The 15,059-nt window shown below is 41.2% G+C and overlaps 1 protein-coding gene across 3 annotated transcripts in view; it reads left to right on the top strand.

Annotated features, from left to right (window-relative positions):
* tdrd7b (tudor domain containing 7 b) overlaps nucleotides 1-15,059 on the top strand; it is a 35,912-nt gene that overhangs the window by 1,594 nt on the left and 19,259 nt on the right. Inside the window, exons 1-11 of one of the 3 annotated variants that reach the window (XM_088347995.1) lie at nucleotides 1,765-1,881; nucleotides 3,625-3,843; nucleotides 6,440-6,587; nucleotides 9,652-9,832; nucleotides 10,801-10,883; nucleotides 10,989-11,191; nucleotides 11,258-11,575; nucleotides 11,644-11,939; nucleotides 12,004-12,187; nucleotides 13,413-13,524; nucleotides 14,820-15,022. In XM_088347995.1, coding sequence (XP_088204121.1) covers nucleotides 3,628-3,843; nucleotides 6,440-6,587; nucleotides 9,652-9,832; nucleotides 10,801-10,883; nucleotides 10,989-11,191; nucleotides 11,258-11,575; nucleotides 11,644-11,939; nucleotides 12,004-12,187; nucleotides 13,413-13,524; nucleotides 14,820-15,022 — 1,944 coding nt within the window. In that variant the 5' untranslated portion in view covers nucleotides 1,765-1,881; nucleotides 3,625-3,627. Of the gene's footprint in view, nucleotides 1-1,764; nucleotides 1,882-3,624; nucleotides 3,844-6,146; nucleotides 6,197-6,439; nucleotides 6,588-9,651; nucleotides 9,833-10,800; nucleotides 10,884-10,988; nucleotides 11,192-11,257; nucleotides 11,576-11,643; nucleotides 11,940-12,003; nucleotides 12,188-13,412; nucleotides 13,525-14,819; nucleotides 15,023-15,059 lie in introns of those variants that run through there. The other 2 variants (XM_088347994.1, XM_088347996.1) reach the window with 2 other exon arrangements.

Below are 15,059 nucleotides of genomic sequence, written 5' to 3'. Positions count from 1 at the left end.
AAAGGTTATTTTCGTCAGTTATCACGTCGATTTGATGTGATCCCGAGGTCCAGACTGAGCTGACCAATAAGGCTGCGGGGGAGATGGGAATTCCGGCTATCCCTAATGACCCGGCTTTTTTGGCTCATCTCACTAAAAGAACTCTTAGGGCTTGCAAACAGCTCTTCATGGTTTTTCTTTTTGTTATTAATCATATATTACAAGTAATAATGAAACATTACGCAACAAATTATTCAATTCTCGAAAATGTAGTATGACATTAAAACATAAGAACATTTATTGTTGCAATATTCATTGAACTTTTTACCTAATTTAAGCTTTCAAATATTTTATACTAAGCAGACAAAAAAGATGATGCCACTTAAATTAACCAGTCACGAGTGTCTTTGAGAGAGGGGGGTAGAAAGAAAAAGATAAAGAGGGAAAAAATGAGACAGTGAGAGAGATAAAGAGAAAGAGAGAGTGAAAAGAAAGAGAAATGGATGGCGACAGAGAGCAAAATATAGGAGAAAGAAAGAAAAAAGAGAGAGAGTATGAGGAGAGAGAGAGAAAAGAGAGAGAGAGGTAGAGACAAAGACTGAAAGATGAAATATATATAGAGGTGAAAGGAGTTAGAGAAAGAGGGTTTGAAAAGCAAAATGTGAAGATGGAGAGATGAAAAGAGAGAGAGACAAAGAATGAGAGAAAGAGAAGTCGAAAAAGATTGAAAAGTGTGGAGCCAAAGAGCAAAAAAGAGATAGGGGAGAAGAAGATGGAGAAAGAGACAGATAGGGATAGAAATAGAAAGAAAAAGGGGAAGATAAAGGGATAGGGGATAGTTAGAAAGCGAGAGGGGGATAATGTGAGAGTGAGAAGGCGAGAAATTGAGATGAACACAAAGAGAGAGAGAGAGATTGTGGGAAAAGGTGAGAGAGAAACGGAAAGATAGTGTTAGAAAAAGAGAAAGCGAGAGAGAGAGGGAGACAGTTAGAAAAAGGTAAAGCGAGAGTGAGAAAAACAGAGAGAGAGAGAGAGAGAGGATGGGATGGGTAGAAAGAAGAAGAAAGAGGGAGAGAATGAGAGACAGTGATAGAGAGAAAGAGAGAGTGAAGTAGGGACAAAGACTGAAAGATATATAGAGGGAAAATGAGTCAGAGAAAGAGAGTTTGAAAATCAGAATGTTAAGAGGGAGAGATAGAAAAAGAGAGAGGGACAAAGAACAAGAGGAGAGGTAGAGAAAAATCAAAAGGTGTGGAGACAAAGAGCAAAATAGGGATAGGGGAGAAGAAGACAGAGAAAGAGACAGATAGGGATGTAAATCGAAAGAAAAGAGGGAAAGATAAAGGGATAGGGGAGAGTTAGAAAGAGAGAGGGAGAAAATGTGAAAGTGAGAAAGCGAGAAATTTAGATAAAGACAAAGAGAGAGAGAGAGAGGGATTGTGGGGAAAGGTGAGAGAGAGAGACAGAGAGATAAGAATTAGAAAAAGTTAAAGAAAAAGTAAGAGAGCGAGAGAGGGAGAGATTGTGGGAAAGTTGAGAGAGTGTCAGAGAGAGAGTTTGAAAAAGATAAAGATAAAATGAGAGAAAGAAAGACAGGGGAGGAAGGGAGAGAGAGAGAGAGAGAAAGGGAGAGGAGAGAGAGAGAGAGAGAGAGAGAGAGAGGGGGGGGCAGTTGAAGGGGGCAGCTCTGTATTGATGATAGAATACCGGCTCTCGTCGCACACTCCGAAGAGTCGGCTCTTACAATCCGTTCGTTCGCGAGCGACACTTCACCAGTCCCCAGCCGGCTTCGTAGCTCCAGACAGAGCTCTAGCAATCCTGCAGCCGACAGTTTTGGAGTGTTGACAACGCGTCAAAACTGCACCTGGATCTGAAACGGTCAAAATCGGAAAAACCTTCAAGGTGAATCATGAGAACTTTTACGAAACTTTTGCGTTCTTAGTTGATTATTTTTCCAGCATCACCTAAAAGTAAAATAGCAGAATTGAAACAATTTTCCTGTTTTACTTCAAAATAAAATTTGAGTGTATTATAAGATGGTATAAAAATTCAACATATCAAGCTTTATGTTGAAAGGTAAATTAGCCTGGTTTCCGGTTATATGAGCAACTCCCGAAGCAGCTTTCCTTTTCCATTGGTGGCAGGAATTTCAATAATTTGTACTTATGCGGTATACAATTTTTAGTATTGCATTAATTTTATCAACAAAACGTCCCAAAAACAAATATACGCAAATAATTTCACTTGTTTGAAGGAGTTGAAATAGTTTTGTGAGGACTCACGGGTGTGAAGCGAAAGAGAAACGCGTAACGTCATTCTTTTTTTTTAAGTTTCATTTTTGGGGAAAATATGGGTACAAATCTATTCGTTTCTGCCTCTAAATTGCATTTATAAAGCACGAGTTTAGCGTGAAATACTAGATTTCCAGTCCACGTTTCTATTTTGAGGAAAAAAAGCTTCACCACATAAAGGCAACCGATTATTATACATGCATAACTTACAAATTATACGTTTCCCCCACATTTTATTATCATTACAAATTGTGCACGCTATTTCACATTTTGTTGTATTATTTCTTTTTAATTTTCGTTTTTTTGTTGTTGTACAGATTTTGTTTTGCCCATTTTGGTATCATTACAAATTGTGCACGCTATTTCACATTTTTTGTATTTTTTCTTTTAATTTTTTTAATTTTTTTTTTGTTATACAGATTTTGTTTGCCCATTTTGGTTCTAATCTGGATCGTCTCAGTTACTGGTAGTAGACGACAACTTCATTTTAGATCGCTAATATCGTCGCATTGCACTAGCGAAAGTCATCCCCGAGCAAGCATTAATCTGATACATAAAACAAACTTGTTTACACAAATTATCTATTTTGTGTGTTACATAGTTTGTCTTGTGGGTAAATAGATGCTGCGCTGTGTTCAGTAAGTATACATGTGATAAACAAAGATACATGAATATTGAAATGATATACAGTCAACTTGTCACCTTATTAATGATTGCAATTTATCTTATGAAGCGATTATAAACCTTACAAACACAGTGCGGCACCTAATTACTTACAGGAAGACTGAATATGTAGAGTAAAATGAATCTAATTTGTGTAAATACGTTTATTTGACTTACCAGATAAACGACACAAACATTCATTTCAGCACCTTTTTTAGTTCTTTCCCCAGGATAACATTTTCTAGTGTATCACGGTAATCGTAGGAATCTGCGATTGTCATCTGCTACCAGTGACAGAGACAATCTTGTTATATGGCGTACACAATTTGAAATAATCAAGTTGACAGGTATGTTTTCCCCTCTCAAGCTAAGAAACGCCACTTTTAAGGGAGTATCTATCTAATGTATAGCCAAGCACTAAACTACTTTATAAATCCAGGTTTCTGTGTGTTTGTATGTGACTTATAGGCTCGGAAACAGCTGTACTGATTTTTGTGAAAATTCACTCAGCTGTACTTTAAGCCCCCGTGAGCGTCTTTAGCTAGGTTTTGTGTCAAGGCACTCCCGTGAATACCAACAAAATGGATACACATCTGATTCTGTGTGGTCCCTTTTTGTGGTGACTTTTGATTGTTTTCATCCTCATTTCTCCCCATTTTCTGTTTGCATATTTTTGATCTTGCTAATTTAGACCATGTCTGACCGCGAGCTGGTCAAGAAAATGCTGAGGGTCATCCTCCAAGCCAACAAAGGCGGACTGACCCTGTCCCGTCTTCAGTCGGAGTACAAGAGGCTGACCGGTGAACAGATTCCACACAATCAACAAATGGGATACAAAAATCTGGATGATCTGCTGACCAGCATTCCTTCAGTGGTCCGTGTGGAGCGTCGTCGGTCTGGTGATTTTGAGGTAGATTGCAAACCTTCTAATTCATTCCAAACTTTTAATAGATTGAGGAACCTCAGCCTTCACCATTGTGGGGCGCGTTACTGAACCCCCCCCCAAAAAAAACTCGTTATAGTTACGTCCGTTTAAAAAGTCAACACCCAAAAGTCGTCATGTTGATTTGTGACGTCCTTAATCACAAGGAGTCTCAAAGGGCTGCGCAGACCAAAGATTATTGCAAACCACAGACTATTATTACACTACCCCCTGATCTAAAACCCACATAAGGGCAAGGAAAAACTCAAAAACCTCAGGAGGAGTCAAGTTAAGTCATGTTTATTTGTGAAGCCCTTAATCACGAGGAGTCTCAAAGGACTGCACAAACCACAGATTATTGCAAACCACAGACTACTATTACACCATGCCCTGATCTAAAACCTACATGAGGGCAAGGAAAAACTCAAAAACCTCGGTATGAGAAAAATGAAGAAACTCTGAAAGTAATTATCTAGTTACGAATTACAGTATACACTCGCATTGAAGCCGACCACCAAAAACTGAAATAGCCACGTAGTAAAAGAAACAGAATAACATTTGTACACCAACCTGTGGAAGCCTTCATATTTCCCTTGTAATCTTGAGAGATAATTTTTTCTTTTTTCTTTTCTTCTTTTTTCTTTCGATTAAACAATGAATTGGATTTTAACGAAAAAAACCCAACATTCTTACTCCTTTTATATTTATATATTTAAGTTTTGGACCAATAGAAAAATATATTATGTAATATAGAATAACAAAATCCAAGTGTTTGTAAAAAAAGGCTACCAATAATAAAAAATACATACAAATATATGCTATACACCAGGGCTGCACGATTAACTAAAATCTAATCAATATTGCAATGTTATAGTGCGATTGTGTAATTGCAAGACACTGCGTGTTTTTTTAAGGATTTATAGTGCCATGTTTGTGAGTGATCGATTGGTTGGCCAACCAGAATTGTCACGGTTCTGCTTTTAACGGCACTTGCCAAGAAAGGCCCTCCGAAGTATAAGTCACACCAGCCAAGAAAATGCATAATTGAGGAAAAACCATGAATGAGTCGCACTGGAGTACAAGTTGCATTTTTGGGGGAAATGTATTTGATAAAACCCAACACTTAAACATACATGTCCTCTTGAAAAGCAATCTAAAATATAAGAGAACAATAGCCTGAATATATAGTATGGTACACGAACATAACGTTACATGATTGAAAGGCAATAATTCTATCTCATCATTGCTCTTTTTCCCTTTTGTTATTGTATTATTAAAAGTTGTCAATAATCTCTAAAGCCCTTTGAGATTTCTTGTGATTAAGTGCTATACAAATAAAAATGATTGACTTGACTTGAGAGATGGCTAGAGATAAGATTGAACAGGCGTAAACAAACCAACTCAACCAAACCCGACCCCAGGGTATAAAAGCCGAACCCAACAGATTAACTTTGAGTGACCTGGCCCGACAAAAACCTGAATTTTCACATCTTATTTGTGTTAAGAAAGATGATTTTGGCCGATGTGCGCAGCATGCAAGCTACCCTGACGACCTCACAATAGTGATTTTTGCCGTCTCTGACATCAAACAGGTTGGCTACACTGAGTACCTTGACATGTGATATTTGCCGTTTCTAACAATGAAAAAAATCACTCTTCCGGGGTAGTCAGGGTAGTTTGCATGCTGTGCAGTTCCTCCATTAAGAAGAAGGAACATAGAACACATGACGAGTAGATGATTAAAAAAAACAAAAACAGCGAGAAAGAGAAGCCTTCATGATTGACATTGTATACCCGAAACCGGAACAAAATTTGGGCCAGGTTTGGGTCCGGGCCCAAGAGCACTCCATATCCATTTTGTCTATGGGCTTCAAACTGCCCGGATATTTCCCACTTCGTTCCTGAGTACTGTCGAATACTTTTTTCCATTACCAGGCATGGTATATTTCAAAAATCATTTGAAAAATATAAAAATCAAAATTTAGAATATGTTTACCCATATATTCTGGGCTTACATATGCCCCATTGAATTCCCGTTAGTTTGTTGTTCTTCCCCACACGTTGCCTATTGGTTCTGAACTGATGCCACACAACCAAACTTGTGCATTTAAGCTGTAACTTTGATTTCAGTGTTTTGTAGCTGTTAATACAGCTTAGATCTGAGTGTATATGGTAGGGAGAATACCAGTATGGAGAAATTCTTGCACTGTGCTTGAGAAGGTGCCACTTCAACTGAATTGAGTTCTACTTTGTAGGGCCATATAAAAATGGCAACTCCATTTGGGCAATGGTGCTGGGAGAATAAGGCTTCATTAATTCATCCTGAGGGAGGATGGAACAGGTACAGTACAGGCGCTGAAATTTGTGAACTGTTTAATAAATAGCGGAGTAACACACCATGTTGTAACAACGTTTGAGTTACACATTTTTATTAGTGGCATGTTGCAGTACAGTACTTGAAAAGTTATTGTGTTACAGAAACACGTTACTTTGGAACACGGTACTCTCAACAGTGGCCTTGAGTTTATGGCACATACTTACTGATAAAAGTAGCTAGCTAATATGTCCACTAATATGTCTCCAGACCATTTATGTTGCGTCGGTGGATGATGATACAGCCCATGTCGCCAAGGTGATGGCTCGTCAGCGAGGTTCCAGGAAAAGCCCCCGACCCCGCGTAGTGAACACCCAGATGAGAGTCAAACCAACTGGACCATTGCTTGTCTTTAATGGTACATGGATTCAAGCTTTTTATATTACCATGTTTTTTGCACTATTAAGCGCACTGGATTATTATGCACACCTCCAAAAATTAGTCTTTTGTAATTTTTTTTCTCATATACAATGCGCACCTGACTATAAGGCGCATAGAATTAAAACTACTGTAAGAGCTAGGGTTTTAATAAGAAAAAATAATTACCATATTTGTGCATTGATTGATCACAAATTTAAAAATGGGATGCTAAAATTGTGTGCGACGGGAATCACACCCAGATCATGGCAGGGAGAGCGCCGAATACTAAAGTCACGGGCAAGCCGCTTTATGGGCCACCATGCCAAGTACAACATGGGCCAAAAACTAGTTCACACCATCGAACAACTGTACGCCAACGCCAACAGTGCGGTACTGATCAATGGTAACATTAGAGCTCTGTTTCAAACCACAGTTGGTTTGAGACAAGGCTGCATACTCTCTCCAACTTTATTCTACATTTTCCTGAAGAAAATCATGTCCAAAGGTCTGGAGCAACATGAAAGTACAGTCAGTATTCTGGGACACAACATTACTAACCTCCGTTTTGCTGATCATATTGCCGGATTGGCAGGAGACGAACAGGAACTCAGAGATCTGGTCAATTTCCTGGACAGAACATCAAGCCAGTATGGGATGGAAATCAGCACAGAAGAAAACAAAGTAATGACCAACAACCCCCAAGTTATCACCGCAAACATCACCATCAACCACAGAGAGCTAGAACCTGTCACCAAATTTAAATTTCTTGGAGCTTTCATGTCAGAAGAGGGATCAGAACCAGAAATCATGCCTAGGATAGCTCAAACCACAGCTGCACTTGGCAGACTTAAACCTATCTGGATGGACAAGAACCCAGCAGTGAAATCAAAGAGATGCTTCGAGAACATTCTAGGCACCAGCTAGCCTATGTGACAAACGCAACGATGCGCAACACCATCAGAGGGCACATTGGACCCTACGAAGGACTGATGTCAACAGTGCGTGGACGTAACTTCTATAGTATGGTCACGTCACAAGATCATCAGGACTGACCAAGATAATTCTCCATGGCACAGTACAAGGGGAAGGAGATGAGGAAGACCAAAAAAATAACTGGGCCGACAAAATTAAAGAATGGACTGGTGCCAACTTTGCCACCACCCAAAAACAGGCCAGGAACGGTCAACAGTGGAAAAAGCTGTCCAGAGTTGCATTCTCATTTGTGCCCCAATCACCCATGCGGTTAAGGGATCCGTGAACTGTCAATTGGGAACCATGTTGTTGAGATTGTTATTGGGCCGGGCTTCCAGAATTTGTCAGACACTTTGCCGCTCTGCCGCATAGAAAGGTTGGGGACCACTAAAATACAGTTTTGTATCGCCTACTCGCAAAATCTTTTCAAAGTGCACAAGATACTGAACTGAATTAAGAGAAAGCCATTGTAGGAAGTAATACAGTCGTCCCGAAGGATACAATAAAACGCATGGTTGCACGTGTTAAACAACATTTGTCATTCACAATGCTTAGTCTAAGCTAAGAAAAAATGATATACATTTGTGTACGGTACCGATCTTCATATTTTTCTAGCGTTTGTATCTGGTTTGATAATCAGATAAGACCCATTGCCTTTTCTTACTCCACTCTTGTCCCTAGCGGCCTGCTGATAAGGGTTCAGGGCTCGTACTGTCGCTGTCCGGGTTCGATCCCCGTTGCAACTATTGTTATTGTGGTCAGTGATAAATATCGATTGGTCAATTATAGCACACATATGATAATCCACTGGTATGCATTTTACATTTTTATCTGTACACTTGGCACACTCATTCAAATTTCTGGCAATTTTTTTTTTTGGGTGGGCCTTATGGTCAGGAAAATAAGGTGTATTATTATATTGTTATGCTTTGTTTATTTCAAATACCAGGTCCTTTGTTTCGTATTTCTACACAGCACTACAGGCTTTAGAAAAAGTGATCTCCGAAATTTGTGTTTGTGGCTTCCCCCTACAAACACTCCTTTGTAGTGCTTCCACTAGAGAGTGTGAGTCTGCAGAATATTTTCAAAGCCAGGGAAGGTGGTGGTGGAGAAATTTGTATGAGGATGAGACGGCACTTTAGGAGAAAAAAGATACTGATGTAAGGCAGGGGCTAGAAAGAGAGCCATTGAGAAAGAATGATAGCGAGGTTACTCGGCTGAGAACTAACCATCAGACACGTCAGCTGATTCCTGCCTTTAGCATCGGCATCCGCACCTGGGAATTTGATATTCCGGTAGGGTAAAACATCATGCTTGTCTCCGGGATTTATTATTTGCTGTATATACGCATGCATGTATGATTTACTGGGTCTTGTAGCATTTGGAAAGTATGTTAAATGAGAGGAGAAAATAGGAGGTGAAGCAGAATATTTATTGGCGACTATTGATTCTGTGTGAAAGGCAGACTACATGCGAGTTAAGCTCTTAAGCCCGACCTAAAATGTCAATCATTACGTTCGGTCGGGCCGGGCTTCTCTCTCGCTGCCTTTTTTTTTTAAATTATACATCCGTCATAGTTCTTCTTAGTCTCTCTGCCTCTCTTTCTTAAAGCGCCACAATAGATTCTTACAGACGTACTGCTGCTGTGGTTAATGGTCCCATTTTCTACCTGTCCAAATGACGGACGACCTATTCTCGGTTCATATGACCTCTGCAGATACGGAAATATGAAATATGTACATGTTTATACAGTCTTGTTTAACTTAGATTTCAGTACAAAAGACCTGCTTTAATTTGTTATCATAAATCACTTCTCCTCGTCCCGAGTCCTCACCAACAAAACATGAAATTCCCGGTTTGCTCCAGTTCGGTCCTGCAAATCAAGTTAAAAAGTAAGGCTTGGGCTTCAATACTTGTGGGGCTTTTTTAAAGTCTGATCTTACATCTGGACTACATCCTGGAGTGCTCGAATAGGACTTGCAGGCACACTTACAGTCACTGAACAAGGGGACATATATCAGGACTCCTGGTGATGAGTTTAGTGACTCCCAATCCCAGTCCCAGAATCCTTTCTTTTCCCCCCAACACAGCAAAACCTCAAACGTCCTTGAGACAGCCGGGCCACCGTGGGCGAGGCGGGGGCAGAGGCATTGGCGGCCGGGGAGCTGGACATGGCGACTCCAGACGTTCCAAGGACATGAGAGACGGACAGTCAGTAGGAAGGACGGGAGCACAGCAGCTGAAGACGTCTAACCAGAACACAGCCAACAGGTAAACAAAAACGTGACCCACTGGAACAGGCTGCCGCCGCAGGTGCCTATTCACTCGGAAAACAACTGACATCACCACGGCTATGGGTAGCACAATGGGCATCCTGAATTTTGCCCCGTCTGTTGGCGGGCGCTTGTGAGCTCTGAGTAGGGGCCGTGCAAACGTTCCTAATCCCCTTCTATTCTCTGGTGGACTAAAGCATTTAAACCACTAAAGAGTGAATCAGCACATTGAATGGATCCCTCTCGATCTTTCGTTGGTGTAACAGGCTTGCTGTATGTATGTGTGGATCCCTATTTTGTTAGTCCTCATGGAAACTCAAAAAACATTATTTTCTATTCAATAAGCCATAATTTGGTTTTAGCTGCTCACCGTGTAACCCAAAACCTAGCCAATATAAGGCTATGGCTCAATCCCATTACTCCCTCTTTACCTCAATTTTACTCTTTACTCTTTATTTTAGCAAAGCATGTTCTGGATGAGGGGACAAAATCCATATCCTCCACAAATATGAAGTAATTTGAAAGAGTGAGGGACACAATCCTTATTTAATAAAGATTGCTCGGGAGCGCCCTAGCCTCTCTATAGCCACGCTGTAGGACAAGGATAAGCACTGACAGGTAGGAGAGGTGCTTGCGGGTAAGACTAGGAAGACTACTTATACATATCTCGTTTACAAGTCAAATAATATAGTTTATAGTAGTAACAAGTTTCAATGTTAAAGTTCTGTAGTGAGTGACATTTGAAAAATGAAACAAAAATGAATATATGTCGAATTTGTTGCATCCTAACATTGGCAGTCCAAGTGGCAAGCAGAAAGTATGATCCCAATTCTTAGAGAAATACCTCTCTTGCCCTCACCAAAGAAGCAAAAGGGGGGAGGAAAAATATAAATAAGACTAAGTGGGTAGGTGAAAGGGGAAGTAATGGGATTGAGCCTAAATCTAAGACTTAAGTCCCGTGTTTAGGTCAGAAAAGAGGATGACGCTCCCATTGCGCTTTCAGAAGGAGGTTGAGGCTCACCTTTCCAAAAACATTCAGCAAACCAGTCGTAAGTCCGATCATTTTCTTTATCCGTCTGTAAACTGAGCAAAACATTCTCTGCTTGAATTGATTGTAATTAATATGTCTTTTCTACCTGATTTTTTTTTTTAAGCCCCCTCACGATTCAAAGACAATTTGGATACTGGCAAAGTCTACAATCCCCAGCAGGTCCAGACATGCATCAAGGAGATCCTTTCTCAGTACAGCAATGGCTTTTGGGTGTCTAAGCTGCCTCAGATCTACAAAGAGCGTTATAAACAGGACTTGCCAACCGAGGCCCTCCAAGATCTAGAGACCTGGAAACACATATGCACAGTACGTCCTCCTGCATTAACCCCGTTCGGAAAACACTAGGTGGCGATGTAATCGACACTTTTGCAGGTGGAGCGAACTTGCAGCAGCAATCCATCTGAGCTGCTTCTCTACCCTGCCAAGGACCAGTCAGGCGCTTCTGCCCCCACTTCAGCTCGTGTCCCGTCTTTCAGCCCCTCATCGGACAATCCAGACCGGCAAAAACCCCAACTTCAACGCTCCGGCTCAAACCCCGCTCAATCAATGTCCTCGTCTTCACCCAGCCCGCCTTCTTCGCCGGCTTCCCTGAACCCTGAGCTGAAGCAGAAGCTGGAGGAACTCTTGATCAAGTATTCCAGTGGCCTGTGGGCCCATGCACTTGCCAAGCTTTTCCAGGATACCTATAAAGTATGTCAGAAAAAGAAAACCCTCGAAGCTTTTCAATCATGTTTTTTTTTCTACTTTTGTTCAATTAGACAAAACTCCCCAACCATGTCCTCGATAACCTCCAACTCCTGTCCGACATCTGCACCATCGACTACCCAATGCCCGACAATCCCAAGAGGGCCATCATGTACTGGAGGAGCCAAGGAGGCGAAGACGAGAAGTCTAACAGGAGAAACTCGTCGGCCAGTGAGGACGAACAAAGAGCGAAGTCGGAAGCTGGTCAGAGACCATGCGAACAGACGGTGCCTCCACTGCAGATTCCCAAGGAGGAGTACCCTTCCGTACTGGTGGTGGAAGCAGCAAACACGAACAAAGTCGTTTTGAGGTACAAGGGATGGTTTGATGCACATTGAATTGATAAATGAGTCAGGTGGCTTTTGTGTTGGAAGGTACATTGGTGAAAACTACTCGCAGGCTCAGGAGAGCATGGAGGACGAAATGAGAGAATTTTACAGCCAGCACAAGACCACGCCTTGCTCGTCTCCATCAGTAGGCCAAGTCGTGGCTGTCAAGAGCGAGGAGGAGGAAGTTCTCAGGGCTCAGGTCTGCGAAATATCACCGGGTAAAGTGAAGGTGAGAGACTCTATATAGACTGCTGTTCAAGGCACATGTGTCAAACTCAACATTTATGTGGCTCACCAGACAAATTTGAGAGAAGCACAAGAAAAAAATGAGCAACAACGACCTACAGTTTTAAATATGTCCACAGTATGTCTCCTGGCACCACTCCCAAAGCACCCATTGTTGCTGTCTTTACAGACTACCATTAATCAAACAGCAGAGCAGAAAATACTTTCACATAATTATAATTAATCTTTTAAATTAGTGTTTGAATGATGTTCTTAGCACTTTCTGGTCTGCATTAGTGTCCCCAAATTAAATAAACTATTGGAAACTTAAGAGTTTAGCTTTTTTTTAAATGATTCACAGTTTATAGACACTGTAATCAGCACGGTTGCCATGGCTCCCAATTGGCCCTGCCCATGTGGCGCCAGCAGCAACTTGTTGACAGATTGGCTCCCTTTCAGTATTTAAACTCTATCCTGTCAGTCCCCTTTTGTCGGTCCGTCTGCGAATCTGTTTTGACACGGCAAGCCCTTTTTCGCCTGTCCCGTTTTTTTTCTTCTCCTGTTTGTCTCCCGCTACGATCTGTTTTGATCTCGAACACGTCTGCTCTCCCGTCCCGAATTACGACCTGTTTTGATCTCGACCACGTCTGTTCTCCGGTCCCGAATAACGATCCGTTTTTGATCTCTACCGCGTCTACTTCCCTCTCCTGGCTTTCGACTTGTTTCCGATCCCGACCACGTTTTTGCTCTTCTATACTGGCTACTGACCCGTTATTTTCCGTTTCCGACACTGCCATCGCTCAGAAGTCCCACTTCCGCTTTCGGAGCGACCTGCTTCCCGCGTCCATCAATCCCCGGCTCGTGGGCGCAACCCTCTCCCTTTCTTCTAATAAAACTTGTGAGAAACGTTATGCGAGTGGGTCCTGTTTCCGTTCTGATCCTGACAGTAATACATTAAATCTTAATAAAGAAAAAACATTTATGAGGAATAAAAATAACACTCAACAATGATTTTACAATCAAATCTTACATTCTCAAATCATAATTGAATTGTGAGCCTCTGAAAAGACCACTAGCCCCCCAGCTAAGGCACACGTTCTATGCTATTAATTTACGGTGTTAATGTTTCTTTCTACTAGCTTGTTTGACACCTCTGATTTAAGACATTGGTGTGAATTTTGACAATGCTCACTTTCTTTCACTTTCTTATTGCCTTCTTGGCTTTCTAGGTACACTTTGTGGATCACGGCTTCTCAGAAGTGGTTAGCGAAACCAAACTTTTTGAGCTGAATGGGAAGTTCTTAAAATTACCTTTCCAGGCCACTGTGGGCAAACTGGCAGGTGAGAAACAAAATAACTCGACTGGTTCAAAAACTGACATTTCTGGGTTTTTGGGTGCACAATGGGGTGGGTTTGAACAAATGACTATTTTTTTAGAGTTGTTCTCTTTGTAATGACTGCTAAGGAAACCAAAACATGATTTAAGGGGGTTTCAAAAATGACCCAACTATATTTAAAAGACAAATGACCCTTTTGTGGGGGAAGGCGGGTTTGGAGGTTATCGTTTCCAGAATTTTTTTTTAAACAGAATGCCAGAGTAATTTTGTCTTTAGCACATCATTCCATCCAATTGTTGCCTAAACCATTTTTGTGGTTTTGTTTAACAGACATTTTAATTTATTTAGTTATTTTATTACAGTACATTCATTTATACATTTCCATGTATTTATTTATATTTTGAAATTGTATTTTTCAACGATCCAAGGCGTATTGAAAGATTTTTTTTCCATAAAGGAACAGTCTGTAGTATTTGTGTCAAGACCAGAATAGAGACAGGACCCACTTGCGTACGTTTCTCTCAGTTTTATTGGGAAGAAGGGAAAGGATTGCACACACGATCCGGTGATCGCTTGTCGCGGGGAGCAGGTTGCTCTGAACGCGGGAGTGGTACTTCCGTGGCGAGCGATGGCGGTGTCGGGAGCGGAAAAAACAGGTCAGTAGCCGGGACAGGAGACCAAAAACGTGGTCGAGATTAGAAAACGGGAAACAGACGGGAGCCAAAACAGGAGTGAGTCAGGGTCGAAAAGCTTGCCTAGCGTAAACTGAGATTCGCAGACGGACTGACAACAGGTGACAGAGAGAAGAGGGTTTAAATAGTGACAGGGAGCCAATCAGAGTCCGAGGCAGTTGGCGCCAAAGGAGCGGGCACAGGTGCATTTCATCAGTAATCATGACAATTTGACCTGTAGATGTTGCTATACAGTGCTGTGCTACTGAAAATGAGTGCTGAAAAGCACAAGAAGGAATACAAACTTAAAGTGACTAAACTGCACCATTTTTCTAATCTTTTTTTTGAATCAGTATCCATTTTAGCTCTCTCTAGTGATGCTCACTCATATTATGTTGAAAACAAACGTGAATTTCCCAAAACTACAAGTATTTACGGAATAAAAGTTTCCCTGGTATTTGCGTGTTTTTGAATCCATATCATTATTTTTTAATTACGTTTTATTTTCTTCCCTGTATATGGGGCTACATAACACACACTCTCCGTCTCATTTTTAATGCAGCTGATTATAGAGTGCAACATTTTCAATGAAATAGCTGCATTCATTATGGAATTTTCCTGAATTCAGGACTGGAACCCTTCAGTCATGAGCCCGCTGTACTGAAAACGTTGGAAGCGATGGCGAGCAGCCGCATCCTTTTGGCCGAAATCTTGCAAAGAGGCAAAACGCCTTTGATGGTGTTGTATGACACAACCCAGGATGATGATGTCAACATCAACGCCGCCTGCATGAAGGCTTTGCAGGACAAGAGCCTCTCTAGTCCCTTGCAGGTATCCTGTTTTTCTTTTTCACCTTATTTTATTCTTA

The sequence above is a fragment of the Urocampus carinirostris genome, chromosome 11 (genome assembly GCF_059441175.1).
Source record: "Urocampus carinirostris isolate Australia breed hairy pipefish chromosome 11, RoL_Ucar_1.0, whole genome shotgun sequence".
NCBI classification, from domain to species: domain Eukaryota; kingdom Metazoa; phylum Chordata; class Actinopteri; order Syngnathiformes; family Syngnathidae; genus Urocampus; species Urocampus carinirostris.
Note: the sequence above shows the minus strand (reverse complement) of the source record. Positions and strands in the feature narration are given on the sequence as shown.